Here is a 22,159-nt window from a genome sequence, read left to right as displayed (position 1 = left end):
TATCTGCGTGGCCGTGGCCATGGCCCTCCTCCCTGGCCCAGCTCCCACATCAAGAATCAAATGCACACCTTCCCCCAGCCCACAGGCCCTGGTCACTGGGCCCTGCCTACTGGTGCCTCCCTGTCCTGCTGCAGGGCCCTGGCACCCTCAGGCTGCTCACCAAGACCTCCCCTCAGTCAGCCCCCAAGTCCTGTTCTACTCCCCCCTTGTCTCACAGCGCTTTTTTCTGGGCTTTCACTCTTCAGAATCTGACCCTCCAAACAGAAGAGAGAAGCCCAGCCTTCTGGTGTTTGGGAGCCATTCCCTATCAGCTGCCCAGGTCACAAAGACACAGCCGCTCTGGCCACTACCAGTGACCATGGTCAGCGCCAACACTTCCTCTAATGATGAGAGAGGGCCAGGGTCCCCACAAGAGCGGCAGGGACAGTGTGGGGCCTGGGCAGGGTGGGCACCCACCTGCAGGTGGACGTAGTCATAGTCCTCCATCCAGCCCCCCTCACTGTTCTCGTACTGCCCATCTGGAGAGTCCTGGGAGGTGAACTTGGGGGGGGAGGGCAGGGGCCGTGACTGGATGCTGCTGGCCTTGTCAGTGGGGTTGGGGTGCAGGGGGCCGCCCCCCTCGGGCCCAGGAGCAGGGGCCTTGGTCCGTCTGAAGAGCAGTGAGGCATTGCCATGCAAGAAGGAGGCCAGCTGCTTGGCATCCTCGGGCACAGCCCGTGAGCAAGCCACCAGACGGTCCAGGTCTTCCAGGGTGAACCCTGGGCCTCCCCGGCCATTGTCAAGGACCTGGCCATGTGCCACCAGTGTCTGGTACACGTCCTCCATCTTCTGCAGCTGCCGGCCAAGCTTGGCGTGCAGGGTGCGGTCAGAAGTATGGGCGGCATTGCCCACAGCACTGCGGGCAAACTCCAGCAGCTCATGGACAGCGCTCTGGACAGCAGTCACTGAGGCCTGCAGGTCCTGGACTGGTGGCTCCTGAGGCTCGGGGGTGCCACGCCACCCCCCAGCCCCGCTGGCACTGCCCACCAGGTCCAGGAGGTGGGCTACGGTGGCACTCACACCCTGCTGCAGTCTCGCCAAGGACTCCACAGCGACCTCCAGCTCCAGGGGCTCCCGGCCCGACACAGCTGCCTCCAAGGAGGACGCTGACTGGCTGCTGCGCGTGCTGCCCGTGCTGGAGGCAGACAGACGCTTGCCATCAGCCACGGGCATGGCCTCGGGCTCTGCTGGAGGGGGCACAGCGTACACCCCGTCGTCAACCACGCCGTCTGCCACCTCAGGAGGAAGCACCCGCTCACGGGGCACATCATACAGGCTGCCAGGGCCGGGCCGCCGCAAGCCAGGAGGCACATCATAGAGATCAGGAGCAGGGGGTGGCACGTCATACACGTCCTCAGCTGGTGGGGAATCCGGAGGGGGTGCAGCGAGGATCAGCGGGTGGCGGGCTGGGTCAAAGGGCTTGACCTTGGCAAAGGCAGGGGGCACATCATAGGTCTCCTCTCGCTGCACTGGGCCATCAGGGACATCCTTGCTCACCGATGGGGGAACATCGTACACCTGGGGACCAAGCAGTGGTCAAGGCTGTTGCACAGCTGCCCAACCCAGGAGCCGGGCGCAGGACCCAGCCCACACTTGTCCTGACCCTAGGTCACAATGGCTATGACTAAGAGCCCAACTCTGAGGCCAGGTGACACCACTTCTCCATGCCTGTCTGCTCCTCTATAAGATGAGGGGCTCCCAGCCAGGTCTGCCGGGGGATTACGTGTATGAATTTATGTAACCACATAACTGCAAACAGTGGCTATCATGCTGCCACCATGGTGCTATCATTACCACCTCTGGTGGACTCTACTCTGAAGCAGGTACCTAGCTGACTCTGTAGATTTGGGATGGTGCAGGGCAGTACAATATCATTACTGGCTCCCCTTTCACTCAGAAATGTCCTGGCTTAAAAACTAATTCCATGGTCACCCTGCTGGTATTCTCTTAAAAGCCTGCTAAGGTGGCCCCACGATGGGCCATTTTCCAGATGACCAAGTTGAAGCTCAGAAGACAGCTCAGTGTTCACATCTGTGGCTGAGCAAGTGAGGGGCAGAGCTGGGATCCGCAGACATCTGTGCCACCCCAGCACTGGCCCTCAGCCACCCCCAGGAAGCCTGAGAGGCCTGCATTCACATGCTGCTCACCACATGGTGACCGGATGGTGGCAGGCCCTTCTCCACGCTGGGGGGGACATCATACACGTCCAACAGTGGGTCTCGGCCATTGGGACCCTTGACAGCCATTGGTGGGGTATCATATACCTGAGGGAAGAAAAAATGGTGCAATCAGACCAGTGCCCAGGGCCACCTAGGCTTAAGGGGAAGAGCCTCCCTGCTCTCTCCATGCCCCAGCCCCAACACCTACCTCTTGGCCATACTGGCTGGGAAGCAGCCCCCGAACAGGGGGGACATCATAGATATCCTGGGGGCCTGGGGCCAGCAGGTGTCGTGGGATGTCGTACTCATCCTGCTCCGGCTGGGAGGCCTCATATACGTAGCCCTGGCCCACTCGGGTGGGCACCACCACCTGGGGGCAGACAGCCGACTTCACCAGTGGCCCTGTAGGAGCCTCCCCGTGATGTGGGTGAGGCTTAGAGGAACTGGTCTCCTCTCCTGTAGTGAAATGCAGCACTGGGGCTGTAACTGTCAGACCCTAGGGTTTGTTTACAATGATCTGGTTCTAGGCCAGGAAAGGTCAAGTCTGCACAACTGGATGACCTGGAAGGTTCTGCAGGAGGTGCATGCGGGCTGTGGAGATACCCAGGTAGGGTGAGGGGCTGAGGCCCTGGCTCCAGAGGGCACCGCTACTGCGCAAGAGGCCACCCCCGATTGGGGCACTGGCCCTGCAGACACCTCCCAGCGGCCCCTCCTCAGGAAGGCCTGCTCAGCAGGGTATTCTCTGACCACAGGACCCTGCGGGGCCCAGGCTGGGCTCAGAGGTGGCCTGAGGAGATCCCCAACAGACAGGGCCTGGGGTCTCCAAGAAGCAGCAAGCAGCACCCCTGCCCCCAGAGCACATCTTGGGGAGACTCTTAGGAATAAGCTCAGGGCTAGTACTTGGGCAGATGGACAGAAATGGTTTAGAAGGCCATGTTTATAGCCCGGGGAGTCACAACTAGAGCCAAGACCCCATCTTCCCTGCCCACTCACGCCTGGAGAGATTTTGCCCACCTCAGAGGGTGAGGCCTTAGTGGGGGCCGTGGTCAGAGGCCAGCCCCTTCCTCCCAGGGGCACTGTGACCCTGGCCCAGGCTCCACAGCAGCGAGCTGCAGCAGGAAAGCCCAAGCCCCGGGGCCTGGGATGCTCCAGCCTCCCCCAGACAGGCTCCCCTCACAGACCAGCACCCAGCCGGACAGGGTGGTGGCGCCCTCCCTGTAGGGCTCTCCAGCCAGGCTCAGCCAGCCTCCCCCGGGACTCCCGGCTCAGCTCTCTCCACAGAAAGGCCTTTTGTTCCCTATCAAAGGGGACGTCTGGGACAGGGTTGACTCGGGCCCTCCCCACACACCCTGCCTTAGGCTCAAGGCCCACAGAGTCCTGTCCAGGCCTCCGGTGTGCATGCGCCAGGCCCCCCAAAATAGAGCAGGCTAGGCCCCCCCACACCTGGCAGAGGCTCTGGGCAGCACAAGCGAGCTGGGTGCTGATACCCAGGCCAGCTGGGCTTTTGGGCTGCCTATGGTGGGAGGCAGGCGGGCTAGTTTGACTACTGTAGGGCCCCAGTGTCGGGGGTGGCGCTCTGCTGCCTCTCTAGACTCATCTCCCTCCTCGGGCCCCAGACTTGAGTCTCCTCCAGAGCTATTTTTAGTGCTGGAACCTGCCAACAGGGGGGCAGGCGGAAAGCCCAAGCTGGAGGGACGTGGCAGGTTGGCTGGACCTGGAGGCAAGGCCTGAGGCTTCTTTATACCCTAGGCCTCAGGAGGGGACCAAGCCCTGAGGGGCAGGTGGTACACCCTCCCTGGGCAGTGGGTCCACAGAGAAGCGAGTGCCTCCCTGTCCCTGCTGGCCCGTCTGCTCCCCGTCACTCTCACACAGATGAGGGCCAGGGCACAGGCCAGAGGGCTCTGGAGGCCAAAACCCAGGCCCAGGGACAGAGACACCTTGCCACTCCTGTGGCTGAATTGGGTGACAGTAAGCAGCCACCCCAGCCAGCCAAAGTTTTCTCTGTTAGAAAAATAGCCAGCTGCCAAACAAGGAAAAGCCAGCAGGGAGGGAAAAGCTCATTAGGGAAATGAACTCCTCAGAGGGCTGCTGGGCCCTGCTAATCACAGGCCACTGTGCTCAGCACCTGAGGCCCCATCAGCAGGACCTAGGGGCCCCGGGGGTAGGGGACAGAGCCAGAGCCTGAGACAGGAGGCGGAGACCCAAGGCCTGGCACACCTGCACATGCATGCACACATGCACACACACAACTTCCTCCCTCACACACTTTGGAGAGGACACACAGCACAGGACATACACAGAGGCACAGAGCCCGGCAGGGGAAGAGAGAACTGCTATCCCACCCCCAGGCATGTATCCATGGAAGGGCAAGCGAAAGCCCCAGCTGCTCAGCCCCAGGCAGGGGATGACACTTCTAGAGTGGCCCCGGCCCTTCAGGGAACAAGACAGGCCCCAAAGCAGCAGGTGTCAGGTAGGGGATCAGGGACAAGGGCAGCCCCTCCCTGCTGTGCATCCCGTCCTGGGGGCCTGTTCCCCTCTTCTACAAATGGACAGCGCGACACTGACCTGGGGCAGCTCCAGGCTCTGGTGCACCTAGCCCCACGCCACACTGAGGAGTCTCCTTCCCTCCTCTGGGAATGGAGCCTTGCAGGAGGGCTGTGGGGTCAGGCAGTCTGCCGCCTGTCTCCCCCAGACCAGGACACACCTGAGCGCAAGTTCTCACAGCACTGAGGCACATCCCACACCTCCCCAGCTCTAGAGCCTCCAGCCCAAGGAGGACCCAGCATGCAGACAGGAGCCCTGGAGGAAATGAAGCTTCCCAGGTAAAGAGGGCGAATCCAGGTGGGTGCACCTGAGCTTCTTGCTGTCTCCTATGGCTGCTGTGGGTCCAGAGCTGCACCCGAGTGCCCTACAGATGTTCCTCCGCTCTGGGGCCCTCCCTGCACAGGAAGACCCTCTTCTCCCTGCTTCCTGGTCCCCATACCCAGCCTCTGCCAAGGGTCCTAGTGCACCAGGGTGGCCCTGGCCTTGCTCTCCCTTGCCACCCACCAGGTGACACTGCTGCAGAGGTCCAAGCCCTCCTGGGTCCAGCCGCGTCACTTGCCCCACCCACCTAGTGATCATGACCCTGGAATCAGAAGTCTCATATTCCCACACATCCAAGGGGAGGCCCAGAGGCATCTGAAGGCAAGACCTTGAAATGCCAGCACAAGTGTATACACCAAGATATTCACTCCCATGCTGTATGTAATAAAGACACCAGCGGAGACCACCTAGTGCCCACCTCCAGGGGAGGCACAGCACAGCAAAATGAGGGGCAGCCATTCCAATCAGGGTTCGGAAGAAATTTTAATAATCAAAAACATGCCTTTGATATCTAGTGTTGGATTTATAACTTTGAAATGCAAAAGTACATGTACAAAATCTGTGGAACACAAATAAAGAATATGCTTAACAAAATATGCCCAAATCTCCCAGCAATTATCCCTTGATTGGGGAATCTCATCTCTAGGTTTTTTCACACATTATGCGTTTGCTATGGCAAACAATCACTGCTTTCATGATCATAAATACAGGCAGATGCAATCAAAGCTGCCCAGGCCAGGAGTGGTAAGGCTTCTCAGGAGAGGGCAAGTGGGCCGGGGATACAGAACTCCCCTTCCTGGGGCACCAGCCACTCTGGCCTCTGAAGCAGTCTGGGGGGCTTCCTGCCTAGCCCAAGGGCTTCCACCACCTGGCCCTGCCTCCCATGGGGCTGTGGGTGTGGACAGTGAATGGATTTGTGTGCACGTGTATTCGTGCATGTGGTGTGTGAGGCCTGTGTACACATGGAGGAGATGGACCATGATGTGTCCCAGGGCAGCACAGCAGACTCCCAGCACTTGGGAGGCTGAGGCAGGAGGATTGCCACGAGTTCAAGGCCAGCGTGGGCTGTATAGTGAGTTCACTTCTGGGGGAGACAAGATCTCGCCATGTAGTTCAGGGGCTGGCCTTGAACTCCCAGCGTTTCTCCTGCCTCAGCCTCCTCGGGTGTTGGGATTACAGGCGTGCCCCACCACCCACCACGGCTAGTCCTTTTACTTTTTTCTTTCTTTCTTTTTTTTTTTTTTTGGTACCGGGGATTGAACTCAGGTCCTTGTGCTTGTGAGACAGGCAGCGGAACCACTGAGCTAAATCCCCAGCCCTTCTTTTTTTTTTTTAACATAGTGAGTTCAAGGCCAGCCTGGACTACATAATGAGACCCTGTCTCAAAAAACAAAACAAAGGGCCAGGGATTTAGCTCAGTGGTTCTGCCGCCTGCCTCGCAAGCGCAAGGACCAGAGTTCGATCCCTGGTACCAAAAAAATAAAAATTAAAAATAAAAAAACAAAAAACGTGAGCCAGTGACCCACGGTTCGCTGGTGGTCAGTCTTAGAGGCCAGCGTTCATGGAATCCCATCCTCTGCCTTCCCGTGAGCCCTGGATGGGTCTCTGGGTGCCAGGCTGCTCTGTGTGCAGCGTGGGATGACACTGCTTGCAGACTCCCTGACCAGACGGGAGGGAGGCTCAGTGTCATGGGTGAGCATGCACTTGGCTACTCTTCCCAGGCACAGGTAGCTCTGGACCAGATATGATGAAAGGTTAGGCTGGGCCTAGAAGCTCACCTGGCTGAGCCCAGCTACTTTTCTTAAAAGCCATTGCAAGCTGAGTGTGGTGGTGCACTCCTATAATAATATCAGCATTCAGGAGGCTAAAATGGGTGGATTACTGTGAATTCCAGGCCAGGCTGGACTACACAGTAAGTTCAAGGCCAGCCTGAACTACATAGCAAGACTCATCTCTAGATAGACAGATGATAGATAGGCTGTGGAATAGAACAGAACATAACAGAACAAGGCAGGCATGGGAGTGCACACCTATAATCCCAGCACTCGGGAGGCTGAGGCAGCAGGATTGCCCTGAGTTCAAGTCTAGCCTGGGCTAAATGGTGAGTCAAGCAAACTATATTGAGAGATCTTATCTCAAAAAACAAACAAAAAAGAAAGAGCCTTTGTGTACATCACCAGGCAGCCGCTCCTACCAGGGCCTCCAGGGTACCTGGCTGGCTGTGGTGTCCCTGAGGAGTGACAAGCCAAGTAGTTGAGATGGGGCCTCATGGTCCACTTGGGTGACTGTGCCAGAGGGGCAGGCATGGAGGAGACAGGGAGAGCTGGCATAGCAACTCTACCCCCCAAGTCTCTAGGATGCCCCCTCTACTTCTGGCCCAAAGAAACTCTACTCCCCAGCACTGGAAAGGGCTCTGACGGGAGGACAGGGGCTAATGGAATGTGGTAAGTTTCTCTTGACTCAGCCAGAAGCAGCGAGGTGGCCTTGTCTCCCTCCTCAGTCTGGCCTCTAGCACAGGCAGAGGGAGGGGTGGGCGTGCCAGGCTCACAGCTAGCCCAGAGGGCTGTCCTACAAGTGGAGAAGGGTTGCTCCATGGAGCCAGGGACAGCCAGACATGCCTGACCCTCGCCATGAACCAGAAGACTTGTGAGTCCCTCTCCTTCATCAGGCCCAGAAGGCCAATGGACCAGCAACTGCTGAGGGTTCCCCAGGAGCCTTCATCCCTTCTTCTTCCTCAGGAGTCCCTACTAGCAAGACATGAAACACGTGGCTGCCTGGCAAGGTCCCACTGCCCAGCCTCCATGCAGTGAGGCAGAGCAGGCTCAAGTTCTGGCCAAGAGGAGGAGGGAAGCAGCGTATGTAACTTCCAAGAAGGCTCTTTGGAGACGCTGCAGCCCCTGCGTGCCTTCCTTTTGTTGCTGCCAGAAAACAAGCATGATGGCTAGAGCAAGACATGGTTTATGTGAGAAATGTCTGTGCCGTTCATGACATGCTCTTTTGATGACACACTGCCCTCCACATCTGATTTCTCTCCTTCAACTCCACTCCCAACCTCACACCCTCCTTTTCTTGGGCTCCCTGCCCCAGGCTGGACCACTCTAGTCTGCTGTACCCTCTACTGGGTCAGAATTTTACCTAAATGTGCATCTCGTACCATTGGGTTGGCATCCATCTCTCCAGTGGGCACTGGGCCCAAGTCTGTTCCTGGCCCTTTACTCTGGCTTCCCCTGCCAAGCCCTGCCTGCACACCAGAAACACTAGACAATTCTCCAAGCCTGCTGGGTGACACAAGTGCTGGCATCCTCCCACTCAGGCTAGCCTGCTTAAGGCCTCCTCACCCTCCAAGACCAGCTCAATGTCTCCTCATCTGCACCCGCCTACCTAGATGAATAAACAATTCCCAAACACCTCCCATCTTGACCTCAGACCAAAGGTGCAGCCACTTCTGCAGGGCAGGGACCCTGGGGTGGCTGGGCCCATGGGGCTGCACAGCTGTGACAAGGTGAACTTACCTTTGCTGGTGGCTTTGTCCCCTCCCAGCTGCGTGTGTCCATGGATGGGGGCACCTGGTAGATGTCGTGCCCTATGCCAGCAGAAGGCGGCACCTGGTAGATGTCCTGGGCAGGATTTCCAGGTCCTGGGGGCACCTGGTAAAGGTCTGTGGCTGGGCTGGGAAATGGGTGATGAGGCGTCTGTTTTGAGAACGTGGATGTCTGCTTCGCTGGGGGCGACTGGAACTGCGGGCTGGACCCCGGGGCTTGGTAGAGGCCTTGCTGAGCCTTGCTGGGAGTGGGTACCAGGTAGACGCTGTCCGGCTGGGGCTGGTATGCAGCAGGGAGCATAGGCGTGTACTGGGAAGCCGGGGGCACGGTGGCATGCAGGCCAGGTGGGAGGCTGGGCTGGGGCTGGGGCTGAGCTACAGTGGCAGGTGGGCCAGGGCCGGGCCCTGCTGGCTTCTTGTCGTACATGCCCACCAGGATCTTGAGGCGGTTCCCAGGCACAATGCCCTGGCGCCCATGCAGTGAGCAGAGCCACCAGCCATCCAGGCCCTGTGTGTCCCTCTCCAGCACAGTCATGATGTCACCCTTGCGAAAGGAGAGCTCATCTGGGGACTCCGCCACATTGTCATAGAGGGCTTTGGCCAGCACATTCTAGGGAGAGAGGACACAGGCAGGAGTGAGGGCAGGAGGATGCAATCGGGGTGATCGCCCAGGTCCTGTCGCTCTGGGATCAGAGAGGCCTGGCTCTGGAAAAGTAACTCAGTCAGCTCGGTGAGATGGCAGGGCTTTTGCCCACACTGGCCCCACCAATCCCCCAGCACAAAGGCCCAGATGACCTCTGTCTTTCAACTGAGTGTGGGAAGGTGTCCCTCAAAATCCTGTTGACCACAGCAGCACCATCAACACCCAGAGATAGCTCTCAAGATGCTCTTCAAAACCACTCCAGTGGTCATGCCACAGCCTGCACCAGTGAAAACGGCAATAAAATGACATGTTGTGAGGGATAGTGAATGATTCAAAAAATTTGACAAAAATTAAAGCTTCTTGAGATCAAAATGCTGAGAAAATATCCTTAAATTTATCTCCCCCCAAACCAGTAGCTAGTGGAGAAACTTCAAACATCTTCCCTCAAGGCTGAGAAGAAAACAGGATGGTCGCTCCCCGCTCCAGCCCAGAGGCAAGTGCCCTGCTGCCCTGGTCATTATTTGCCAAGAGGTAAAAATGACAAAGCACGGGCTGGGGATTTAGCTCAGTGGTTCCTCCAGCGCCTGCCTCACAAGTGCAAGGTCCCGAGTTCGATCCCCAGTACCAAAAAAAAAAAGACAAAGGTGAGGGAGGTGTGCAGACACTGCACAGGGACAGAATGTTCATCTGCAGACCACAGGATCATCTATGTAAAAGTCCACAAACCAGAAGAACCAATAATCAGTGAGAGACGGCACGGCAGAGACACCACATAATAACAAAAGCTAGAAGCTGTCCAGGAACTCCTCAAGCAACAAGTGCATAAGACCACAAAAGAGAAAATGTTTAAATTCTGTCAAAGCATTAGAGGAAAAACTTCAAGGAGGGGGGGAAAATGTACAGATTCACAGAAGGATGGCAAATACCATAAAAAGTTCATCTGCTCTTAGTTCAGAAGTCCCCTTATCCATGGTTTCACTTTTTGTGGTTTCAGTTAGTTACCCATGGTCAACCCCGGTCCAAAGACACTGAATGGAAAATTCCAGAAATAACTAATCTTTTACATTGTGCACGGTTCTGAGAAGTCTGATGAAGTCTTGTACCATTCCACAGCATCCTGCCTAAGGTGTGAATCATCACTTTGTCCAGTGAATCCACACTGTAGGTGCTACTCGCCAGTCACTTAGCTGTCATCGTGGTTATCAGATAGACTGCCACAGTTCGGCAGGGCTTGTGATCAAAATGGCCCCAAAGCATCAGGGTAGTGACGCTGGCAATTCAGATACACCGAAGAGAAGCCACAAAGTGCTTCCTTTTAGTGAAGAGGCAAAAGTATAAGACACTTTGAGAGACCATATTCACATAACTTTCATAATATGATGATCTATTTTACTGCTGTAAATCTATATAGGGGAAAATAAATACTGTAGTATATACTGCATTCAATACTACTTGAGATTTCCAGCATCTACTGAGTGTCTTAAAATGTACCCATCCCAATGATAAGAGGGGAGGAAAGTAAATTCACCTTCATTATAATAAAAAATGCCAGCAAGTTTTTTGGTTTTTCTTTTTCTCTCATTTTTCTTTTTTTAGGACTCTGAAGAAAGGAAAAATATCTTCATGAATAAGCAGGTCAATTCTGAAAATGAAAGGCCCAGGGTACCCCTTCCCAGCCATGAGGATGTGCCACAACTCCCAGCAGGGACCACAAAGCAATGGAGAAAAATGAAGACCATATCACAGGCGACAACAGGAGACTCACTCATTGTATGAAGAAGGCTCCATATGGACACTTAGCTCACAAGAAAAACAAAGGCAATTAAAAACTTAAATGCAAAAAGTCTAGCTCCAGGGTGAATAAAGAGTGATCAATCATGAATTTAGTGGAGCTCCTACAATCAACGAAAACACTAGCAAAACCCCGACAAAACATGGAGACTTCCCCAGGGGAAATGGATGGGGGAAGGCCTACTAAAGGATGACCAGAGTTACAGCCAGCAGAGAGACACAGCAGGGTCCCCCTCCAAGGAGGGGCTATCAGTATTCCAGTACATGGGGCAGTAGCACGCTGGGCAGTACCAATGGGGGCATTCATAGGCCTCACTGACCTCAGCAGCACCCAGCACCAGGGCACTGGCCCCTTACTGTACTGGGCCACCTGGTTCTTATTTCTTAGAAGAAACAACCAATCAACAGCCCAGCACCCTTCTTGTAAATGCTATGAACATCTACAAGACAACACTCTGTCAAAGACAACAACATAGGGACAGACCCCAGACACATTACATTAGCTAATGTGAATGTTTCTAGGAAGGTGGAGGGGGTTAAGACAAGCATCAGAAATAAACAGGAAAGATCAGGTAAAACTGAAGAGGGCCCTTGTACAAAGAAGATGGCCAAGGAAGGGCAGTGCCTCCCCCTTCACTGGAGTCCTTCATTCCCATGTAGCCCAGGAGTAAGCAGCTTAGGTAGTGGCTTGGAAGGACCATGTGACCCAAGGCAAGAGGCAGAACTACAGCACTGACAGATGGAGTAGGCAGGATTGGGGACACTGCTGAGCTTAGTGACACATGCTTGTAATCACTGCTACTTGAGAGACTGAAACAGGAGGACTTCAAGTTTCAGGTCATTCTGGGGTAACTTAGTGAGACCCTGTCTTAAAAAAAATAAATACAAAGGCTAGTGACATATCTCAGCACTAGAGTGTATGTGCAGCGCACACACTGGGTACTGGGTTAAATCCCCAGGACTGGGGTGGGGATGGCGGGGTAGGGGGAGTGTGGGGAAGCTCCACAGTCTTCCAGTACCACGTGTGCGGTCCTGCCACCACTGTTCCCTTTGCCTAGGTGTCAGGCTCAGGCTGGGCCCAGAGACAGCACAAAGGGCAGGAGTGAGGGCAGAATCTGGGCAGGACAAGGCCAGGGCTTCTGTGGCTGACCTAGGACGGAAGGGGACTGTCCAAATCCAGGAGAGGCTTCAGAGACCCCACTGGGTGGCCCAGGGACCCATGGAAACCAGACAGCTCCCTCTGGAGTTCTTCCCAGCCTGGCCTCAGCTCTGGGCTGTCCTGAAAGGTCCTCCTGAGTCTCCAGGGGCTAAAGATGCACAGCCAGATTGAGAACCTGCCTCAGAAACAGGACCTGAGCTCTAATCGCCAGCTGTGTGACCTTCCCCACGGGGGCCAGAAGGTACTCTGAGTCAAACAGGAGCTAGAATTTGAGGAGGCACGAAGGGCCAACTCCCAGCAGGAGCCAGAGGTGGGAGCTGAGGACGTGGGGCACAGGGGTGGGAATGGTCCCCTCCAAGTCAGGGCGGGTGCTCTCCTTCCTCCTTACCAGCAGCCTAGACGGCAAAGTGACCCCCAGCTCTTTCCTTGGTCCGCCATGCTGAGCATACAGAAGACTACAGCACCCCAAGGAAAGCAGGGCAGGCGGCAATGCTTCAGGACCCAGGCCAAGGCACTCCTTGCTTCAGGAGTCACTGGCTGGGAGCTCATTTCTCCAGGGCAGCTCAGTGCCTCCAGCCCCAGAAAGGGCCAGAGGCCAGAGTGTTTCAAAGCCTAGAGGAGCAAGGCACAAGGAAGGAGCCAGGCTGCTCAGGGCCTACTTACTCACCTGTGTGTCAAGGTGGCATCATCAGGGCAGAGGCCCCAGAACTGTGTCCGTATCACAACAGAATTAAAAATACAGTAAAGCATAAATTATGTATCAATAAAATACCACTGGGAATTTGAAAATGGGCAGAGGATCACAATACCATTGGTAATGTTCAAGACAATAAAGAAATACTTTCTCTTCTTGTTTTGCAGAATTTTTCAACTTTTATTTAATGAATATTTTTTGCTTTGGGGTTGGAAAAAATACTCTAAAAAAGAAAGCAGTGGAAAACCTCCTAGGTTTCAAGGCAGGATCAGGCAAAGACAGTAGCTATACTGAGTCCAAAGGCCAGAGGAGGAGCAGGCAGAGGCAGAGGCAGGGACTGCCCTACAACCCACCAGGCCTTAAGGTCCCCATGCCCAAGCTGTCAGCAAAAGCAAATTTCCCAAATATGGTCTGCAGCCTGCCTCTGGGAATCACATCCCATGAGGGGGCGGGACACCGGCCTACCCTCCCCCAGTGACCCCAGAACATAAAGCCGCCTGGCCTAGTCCCCCAGCCCCTGCCCTGGTGACCACAGGAAGTGCCAGCAGAGTGAGTCAGAGGAAAATTTCCCTCCAGCCAAGTCAGAGGGGGTGGGGGTACAGGCAGAAGAGACTGCCTCTTGGCCTGTCGGAGGCCCCTCACCTTGGAGGAGGGCCGCCCAGGGAAGGCTGGCAGAGAGGCACAGGCTGGGAGGGAGCAAAGGCGGGGAGGACAGAGGGCTCTACTGAGAGTCCAGCAAGAGAGGAGGAGAGAGAATCGCCTGGCCCAGGTGAACTCCTAGGGAGGCCGCCAGCCCAGCCCACTCCCAGCCTAAGCTGACTGAGGCAGCCAGAGCGGCCGGGAGCGGCAGAAACTGTATAGTCTAGGGCAGCTGGAGCCAGGCTGGGAAGCACCTCACGTCTAGGCACGTGGCACAGGCGCCTGGCACCAGTGGCTTCTCTGCCTGCGTCAGCTGGTGTGCTCTGGGCCAGAACTCCTGGGGCAGCCTCTCTCCCGCCTAGCCTGAGTCCTGGGCATTGATGGTGCCTGACCCACCAACTGCTCCAACTGGCCGAGCACCCGCCCTTTCAACCTGGCTCCCTCCCTAGCTGCTCAAGGCCATGCTGCTTCTTCATTCTCTCTCAACTCATGAAGCAGCAGCTAAGCCCCAGCCAGACCACTCTCTCCCCCTGCAGTGTGACCCTGGGGAAGTCTCTCTGTATTGGGCAATTGCTACATAATTTTAGGGAAAAATCATTTAGTTAGTTCTCCTGCCTACAGCCCAGCTATGGGATTCCGAGACATAATTCCATTATGGCCTCCAGTCACAACTGAGAGCTCAATGATCCAGCGATGCTGTGATGATTGGATTCTCCAGGGCAGGATTACACCAGCTGAAGACATCCTGAGAGGAATAAAATCTTCATCTACTCAGTTCCTCATTGTTCTTGGATTGTTACATCTTGTTTACACCGATGTACTGAACTCTATGCAAGTCATTTGTTACATTTGTTTCTCCCCATGTACTGAATAAAAGGTGCAGTCTTTGCTGCCCAGAGCAGCACTGATTCGACCCAAAGCTCAGCTTCTTCTCAAAGTCTCATTTTTCTACCTTTCCTGTAATTTGCCTTGTGCTGCCATGGCTCGAAGGGGACTAGGACTTACTGCAGAGGTTCTAGTAACGACCCCTTTCCCTGTTCTACACCTCTGCCTCTGAACACCCAGGTCCTCTCTGCTAGGATGACAGCTCTGGCTTCAAAGCTGAGGTTTTTGTTTGTTGGGTGGTGCTAGGGATTGAACCCAGCACCCTGTGCATGATAGGTGAGCACTCTAACACTGAAGTCCACCTCCACCCCCAGCCCCCAGGACTTTTCCTTAACAAAAGAACCTGGCTCCCGATCTTGTCCAAGCTCCTGGAGACAGTGCAGGCCTAGATCAACAAGGCCCCATCAGTATGGGGCTTATGCAGCAAATGAGGCAAAAAGACACCAAATGATACTGTGCTATGGCTGGGGGTTAGGGCTTGCCTAGCATGCTTGAGCTGAGTTCTACTCCCAGCATAGTTTAAAAAAAAAAAAGAAAGAAAAACGAAAATGCCATGATGGAGAAGATTGATCCCGAAATAACATGAGACAGGATCTTCACATGTGTGTACGTTTGTACAAACGTATACACACACACACACACACACACACACACACACAAAGCCAGAGATGTCCTCTCCAAGGAAGCTACAGTTCAGGTGACTCACACCAAGGAAGGACATGGGGAGAGGAAAGGCATGAGCCAAGGTGCTGGGGTGGCAGGTAGGTAGGGCCTGATCAGGGGTGTGTGGATGGCTCAATTCCTATGGCCAAGTGAGCCCAGAAAGGGCGATGTCCACACTACTCCAAGCATTTCTGCTCTGATCATACTCCCAGCTCCCCAGTATTTTTCCCTGGAACTCCACATGGAAGATCACAGGGACCTTGTGTCATGACCAAGGTTGGAGCAGGAGCTGGCCTACCAAGCCCTCCCCAGCCTCCCTCACCGCTGGGCCCCTCAGGTACTTCCCTTTGAGGCCCCAGAAGTAGAGTACCAGAGGGAGAACTACAGCCATCTAATGGGTATTCCAGGCTCTTGCTGGCCTGTGCCAGCTGCTTCCAGGAGCCCTGAAGTGCTGCAGGTGTCCCCAAGCTCTGACTCTGGGATAGGGTGAAGCTGTTGCCTGGGAGGGCTGAGGGGAGGAGACCCTGCAAGGCTTCCTCTCCTGGGAGCCTTCAAGCAGGGTCAGCCTGGGCCAACTGTGGAAGATACTGCAATACCGTTGGCCAAAGGGCCCTCGGCCAGGCAGGACTGGCTATGCCTCTGGGCTGCGCTCATGTCCCTGGCAAACATGTTCTTAGCATCCACAGCCAGCTCAAGGTGGGAGTCTGGGGTAGCAGACAAGTGACACAGTCAAAAGGTTCCTAATGACAAGAACAGTGCATTTACCCCAGGCCCAAGACGGAACTCTTTCATCCACAGTGAGCATTTCATTTAACACTCAAAATGATACTAGGATTACCTTCACATTACAGGTGGGGAAACTGAGGATCAGAATATGGAAGGGACTTACCCAGAGTCACAGAGCCAGGAAGCAGCAGAGACAGATCTGGGGCTGTGAGATAAAAGTGGAATTGGGGGATTCCTGGGATAATGCTTAGGTTCACAGAATCCAGGAATGGAAAACTTCAGACAGGACTTCCCCACTCTGCCTTGTCCCCACCTCTAAAACACACACACACACACACACACACACTCACACACACACACACACACAGAGCCTCGAATACACTAGGCACTAGGAAACACTGGCTCCCTTCATATCCAGAACCACTGCAAACGTGGGCCAAGTTTATTTCTGGGATATTTCGTTTGCTTGTCCTGAAGAGCCCCAGTGGCCAATGGATACACGCCCGACAAGTGTGCTTAACTGGCAGTTGCATGCACAACCCCCTCCTCACTCATGCCTGGATACCCGCCTGGAGGGGCAAGGAGCCAGACTCACTGGCCAGGGTACTAACCACCCTATACCTCTCCCTGCCCAGGGCTCCAATGGAGATTGGAGGGCAGCGTCTCTTCCCTTCCCTGACTAGATGCCTGAGGTGGAATTCTGGGACCAGCCAGAGTTCTTAGCAGCATCTTCCCCTAATACTTTCATGGACAACTAAGTGGATGGGGTCTGTGCTCAAGTTCCTGATGCTCAGCTGGCAAGAACCAAGAGTGTGTGAGCCCCACATCTGGACCCAACCCAAGGGAAGCATGACTTCTGCCCTATCTCAGAACAAACCAGGGGCAGTTTGTGGGTCCTTAGCCCCATGCCTGACACTTGGCAGCCAGAGGAAAGGTCTGTAGGATGGATGAAAAGCTAACTGTGAGGTGGCCTGTGCCAAGGGGCTCCCCTGAACAAGCACAGTCTGCATGTGACTCAGTCCAGGACCAGCTATGGGCTGAAAAGGTGCCCCTGCCTGACTCCGGCCAAGCAGTCTTGGGAGGCTGGGTAGAGGAGAGGCGGTGTGAGGGAGCCCTCCTGCTGCAGGGCACGGCATCTGCAACCCCCAACACACGACAGAGGGTAGAGATGTCCACTGCTGTCCTACCCTGGCCCTGAAATGAAGATCTGTGGATTCTCTTCAGTGAACTGGCTCCAACTCACTTTTGTGATTTAGTGTCTTAGTAGTAAGCTTAGCATGAGGCTGACCTTTACTTCAGAACACCAGGCCCAAAACAGGTGTAAACCTCCATGCCCAAGTCTGGCATGAGAGAGGGCTCCAGGGCCAGAGGCAGAAGGGACAGTAGGGACTTTGCTGTGTATAAGGCCTTGGTTTCTCCATGTTTACATTTAAAGCCCCCTGGATCTCCCTACAGTCTAGTCCTAAGCAGTAGCTTTCAGCAGCCCTAAACCTAGCACCATTTACCTGAGAAGGGACAGAGAAACAATGTAATAACAAGTAAGGCTCTCCAGCTTAAAGTCTACCAACCTCTGGTTTTTGTAATGTACTGTGGGGATGGGGCCCTGCCCCTCCACCATACGATCTCCTCGCACCCAGGCCCTGTCCCCTTTGTCCCACATTCTCACCTAGAGGTGGGAGTCAGGGCAGCAGGGCAAAGTTGGGACCAGAGTTCTCCTTGTGCTCAGAGGACCATAAAGGGGACCCCCACAACACTCCCCATTCCAAAACAGCCCCTTCCAGGGAGCGCACCTCCCCTCCCGGGTGGCTCTGGCTACCCCAGTGGGCTGTGGGTTCCTGGGGTGGGTGGGGGGTCTTCAGGGCCAAGAGAAAAGGGCAGTGGGAAGAACAATGGATACCAAGAGAGGACCACAAAGACACAGCCTTGGGGCCAGGCGTTGGTGGCCCTAGTAAGCCTGGGCAGCTCAAGGACCAGCGCTCCTCCCACCCCAGGAAGGGGGGGGGAGTGCACATGGTGTAGCACACAGACTGGGTTCTCTGCCTGGGAACAACTGATTGTCCCTTTCTGCACTTCAGTGTCCCCATCTGTTCCATGCTGGGGACAGCAGCAGTCTCAGAGACCTCTCCTGTGTAGACAAGATGCAGAGCAGCACTGCCCTTACTTCAATCCCTCAGCTAGACCTAGGGAGTCGGGCAGCCCACAGTGCTCTCCTGCTCAGCCCAATGGCCAAGGTTCCAGTTCTCCTCCTCCTGACCGAAGGTGACTTTCCTGGCAGAACAGGAAACTGCCCTGCCCTGACTCTACCCAGTTCCCACTGGGCTCATTCCTTGCCCAGGGCAAGTGGGAGGGAGATGTCAGTGCCAGGAGGGTGTGCCACCAGTCCCTCCCCTACAGGCTCCACCTGCACCAGGGCCTGATCCTCCAGGCACCCACACCTGCTCTCTTGGCCCACCAGCCCATTCCCTCACATCCAGTTCTCCCATCTGGGGAAAGGAGGGTGTCTGCCAGGCCAGGATAACGGGAAACCTTCCACCCGGCTGAAAGAGGCAAAGAAGAGATGACATTGTCCCTCTGTGAAGATGACCAAAGCCCTACAAACCCAGGACTGCCTCCCAGCCTAGACCTTTCCTCACTCCAAGGTGCGGAGAAAGGAACCAAATGTAATCAAGACCCATCTAGGAGTCTCGTGAATGTGAAAGGAGCTGCTGCCCCCCATCTGGCATGCTCAACCCCAAATCCCCCCAGGCCCTAACCCCGTCTCTCCGCCCACCCTCAGCCCTCCGAAAACCTCAGTTCCCCGACTAGTTCAACCGGGTTCAACCCGGCCAGGTCTCGGATCACAGTGCGCAGGCAGCTGACATCGAAGCAGCGGGAGTCAAAGCGGACACCCTGGCTGTGGGCAGACAGGCCAGGGGGCTCCCCAACACCGACTCCACAGCCCCCACACCTACACAGCACCCCCGGACCCCGGCGGTGACTGGCGTACGGCCCCTCCGCTGAGATCCGGCTCCAGAGAGGTCCGGCCCCAGGCAGCCTGGCCAGGCGCTCCGCCCCCGCACCCGGAATCCAGCACCAGCGGCCGGTGAATCATTAACGCGTCCTGGGCTGGCGTGGCTGCCTCGCCGGCCTCCCGAGCCTGGGGAGACCCGCGCCGCCCTGCGCGGAAGCCGCTCCGCGCAGCTGAGGAAACTGAGGCTCCAGGGCCGGGGTCAAGGTCACCCAGCAGGCGGCGCGCAGGGCTGAGGGGCCACGGCCGGCGACTTCCCGGACCAGGAGCTCTCGGGCGGCCGCTGGCCCCGACCTCCGCGCCCGGCCCGCGCAGGGCTAGGACCCGCGGGTCCGGCAGGGAACGCCACTTTCTGCCCCCTCCCCGCCCGGGAGCGAAGCCGGCCGCGGAGCCGAAGGGCCGCGCTCACCAGGTAGTTCATGGTGCCCCGCCGACCTGCGACCAGCCGATCCTGCCACGCGTACACCGGGCTCCAAGCGCGCCGCAGCTGTCGCGGAGAGAACTCCGGCCCGACCGCCTCAGCCGCCGCCTCCGCCGTCCAGAGCCGGTCCCGCCTCGCTCCACCCGCCACCGCCGCGGCCGGCCGGCCCAGCCCGGCTCCCGGCATGCCCGGCCGCGGGCGCCCATTGGCCGCCGAGGCTCCGCATGCAAATAATCGTCCCGGCCTGGGGCGCGCGGGTGATGCATGAGTGTGCGGACACGCCCGCCCGGCAGCCCCTCGGCGCCGCTCCCCCGTGCCTGCTGCCCGGCTTTAGCCCACTACACGGGAAGTCCCTTTTCCTCCGAACACGCGTCCCTGCCTCCCCGCGGGCGAACACGCTTTCCTCGACTGTCTGCACCAACACCTCCCTTTCTGGGAAGACCGTCGGGATTTCTTTCTCCAACACTGCAACCGGATTTCTTTCTCCAACACTGCAACCCTCTCCCCGTCCCCTCCAGACTCCGCCTCAAGTTGACTTTGCCTTTCCCACCCACCGACCGCTGGACACTCCATGCAATGTCCATCGATCCATCAGACTCAAATCTGAATCCAGGGGGCTAGGGGAGGGGGGCGTGCCCCGGCCTGCAGAAAAATAATGACAACCAAGGCGTTTCTGTGGATAGGCGAGGATCCCAAGAAATGGAGACTCAGAGGGAGGGTGCCGAGCTCTGGCCAGAAGAGACCTGAAGCTTTTCACAGACAGCGCCACCGCCCCCCCACCGCCCCCCCCCCGCCAGGCCCGAGAGGGCCTGGACCCTGGGGACTCCAGCCCATCCCCTTAAGCCCAAGGGGAACAAATCGAGGGCTCATCCACTCCTGGCCCAGACACACCCAGGACCTTAGGGCAAGGAACCCAGGTACTAGAGGCTCGCCTCCACCCACCCTTCACGGGCCAGTTCCAGCCTCCCTGAAGCAGCCAGCGTCCCGGCTTCGATGACAGTTCTGCTCCAGGAAACCTGCTCCAACTCGTCTGTTTCAGAAACATGGGTGGCGTGCATGAGTGTGTGCATGTGTGAATGAGAAGGAAATACCATTGCAGGGACAGTGGAGAGAGCCTTCGCTGTCTGGAGTCCCTCCTTGCATGTGGCAGGTCAGTGACTGTCACTCTACACAGCAAAAGCAGGGTGTCACAGTCCCGAGTGCAGTCCAGGGAAGCAGTGGTCTGCAAGGATGGAACCTGCTCCAGACCAGAGAGGACCCTCCGCACTCAGCAACCCTATCTCCTCACCGAGCAGGCAGCTCCCAGAGCCAGGGAGGCAGTGGGGTAGACTTGGCTTCAGCCAGCAGAGAATTCCCAGGCATGGGTCCTTTCACACAGGAGCCTGAGGCCATCCACCCCCCACCCCGAAGCCCACAGCCCCCGGCCAGATGTGTAGCTTTGGGCGAACCCTCTACCTCTCTGGGCTTCTCTCCCATCTGTAAAATCCAGGCGCTGGCCCACAGGGGCAGCACAGGTCCTTGGGGGAGCTGATTAAATGATTCCTGGGTCCCACTCCTCCTGAAAAGCCTCACCACCCCCTCACCCCGCTCCCCAACCTCACTGCATTTCCCCCAGCTTTGGCTTGGGGACCACAGGCCAGAACTCACAGCATGGAGAGTAGGTAAGGAGCAGTGGCCCAGAGTCCTAGAAAGAAACGGACAACTGGCCAACACTGCTTTCCCAAAACTTACACCACCAGCCTGCCACCCCACAAAAACCATTTTCCCACAAAAAAAGGAGCCAGCGCTCAAAAACAGGCCTGGAACATCCCCTCTTGCTCATCTCCAGCTGCGGTGCCGCTGCCCCTGTGCTGCCACCAACCCCTCAGCCTGGAGTGAATGGCTGGCGCACCAGGCTCCCAGGGAGTGGGCCTAGGCAGCTGGACTACTCATGGGCATCTGCTGGTGCTGGGGGCTGAGGAGTCCTTGGCTGGACCCTAGGTCGCTATTTCTGAGGGGAGGGGCCGGACCTAGGTTCCAGGCTGCAGGTCTCTGAGGGATAGAAAGGGACTCAAAAGCCCAGCCCTGCTCCATCCTAGCTGGCCAAGGGAGGGCAACACTGAGAGGAGTCTGACTGGGACCTCAGGAAAGGGAGACCCTCCTCTCTCAGGAACTGAACTAAAGTGCCATTGGGGGTGGGGCTGCTGGTGTGTGGAGGGGAAGTGAGGGAGGGGAAGCGGGCTCAGGCATTTCAAAAATTTGCTCTTTTCCACTTAACCCCCCACCAGCCTGTGCCTCCCAGAATGGCATTTCCGGTTTGGAAACCAGGCCCCAGGATGTTGGGGGGGAGGGGCACCCATTAGGCCCACTCCGGCTGGGGTATGTGGGGCAAGGACCTCACACCACCCTAGTCGGTTTCACAGGCCCTGCAGCTGCCAAGGAGCGCTGACAAGGATGCAGCCTTGTGCCAGACCCACACAGAAGGGACAGAACTGGCAGCCAGGGGAGGGGACAGGGGGACTGCCAGCCCACCTTGAATACTCTGCAGCAACGGGGAACCTAGGGACAGCGGCACTCCAAGGATACTCTGAGCTTGAAGCCAAAGGCCCCAGTCACATTCTGAGACAGTCAGCTGAGACCCAGGTACACACCCCACGGGAGCAAGCAAAGCTGCACTCAGTGGGAGCAGCACTCCCACCCCACTGCTGATGGGCTGGGACCTCAGAGGTGGCCTTGGTGGGACAGGCCAGCCAGGATGAGGAAATCTGTGGCTGCCCCAGGAACGGGTTGCAGAGTCATGCACACGTGTGCCCATGCAGGCACACATGGGTCACATGCCCAGAGGGACCAGCAGAAAGGAGCAAGGGCCAGCTTCGGACCTGGGAGAAGGTTCTGCTGGAGAGAAGGAGACAGGAGAACAGCTAGGTGCTGAGCTCTCCCATACAGCT

General features: G+C 56.7%; 1 protein-coding gene across 4 annotated transcripts in view; it reads right to left on the bottom strand.

Annotated features, from left to right (window-relative positions):
- The window catches only part of Bcar1 (BCAR1 scaffold protein, Cas family member), a 37,901-nt gene that overhangs the window by 5,521 nt on the left and 10,221 nt on the right, over nt 1-22,159 (bottom strand). The window contains exons 1-5 of one of the 4 annotated variants that reach the window (XM_004842838.3): nt 19,221-19,379; nt 8,576-9,214; nt 2,407-2,568; nt 2,187-2,303; nt 457-1,557 (exon numbers count right to left, since the gene is read on the bottom strand). In XM_004842838.3, the coding sequence (XP_004842895.1) occupies nt 457-1,557; nt 2,187-2,303; nt 2,407-2,568; nt 8,576-9,214; nt 19,221-19,232 (2,031 nt within the window). In that variant the 5' untranslated portion in view covers nt 19,233-19,379. Of the gene's footprint in view, nt 1-456; nt 1,558-2,186; nt 2,304-2,406; nt 2,569-8,575; nt 9,215-19,220; nt 19,381-22,159 lie in introns of those variants that run through there. The other 3 variants (XM_013071485.3, XM_004842839.3, XM_087204418.1) reach the window with 3 other exon arrangements.

The sequence above is a fragment of the Heterocephalus glaber genome, unplaced genomic scaffold, assembly GCF_053883595.1.
Source record: "Heterocephalus glaber isolate CG9 unplaced genomic scaffold, H.glaber_assembly_v1.0 deba00000071, whole genome shotgun sequence".
Lineage (NCBI taxonomy): Eukaryota > Metazoa > Chordata > Mammalia > Rodentia > Bathyergidae > Heterocephalus > Heterocephalus glaber.
This window is presented reverse-complemented; position numbering and strand designations above follow the sequence as displayed.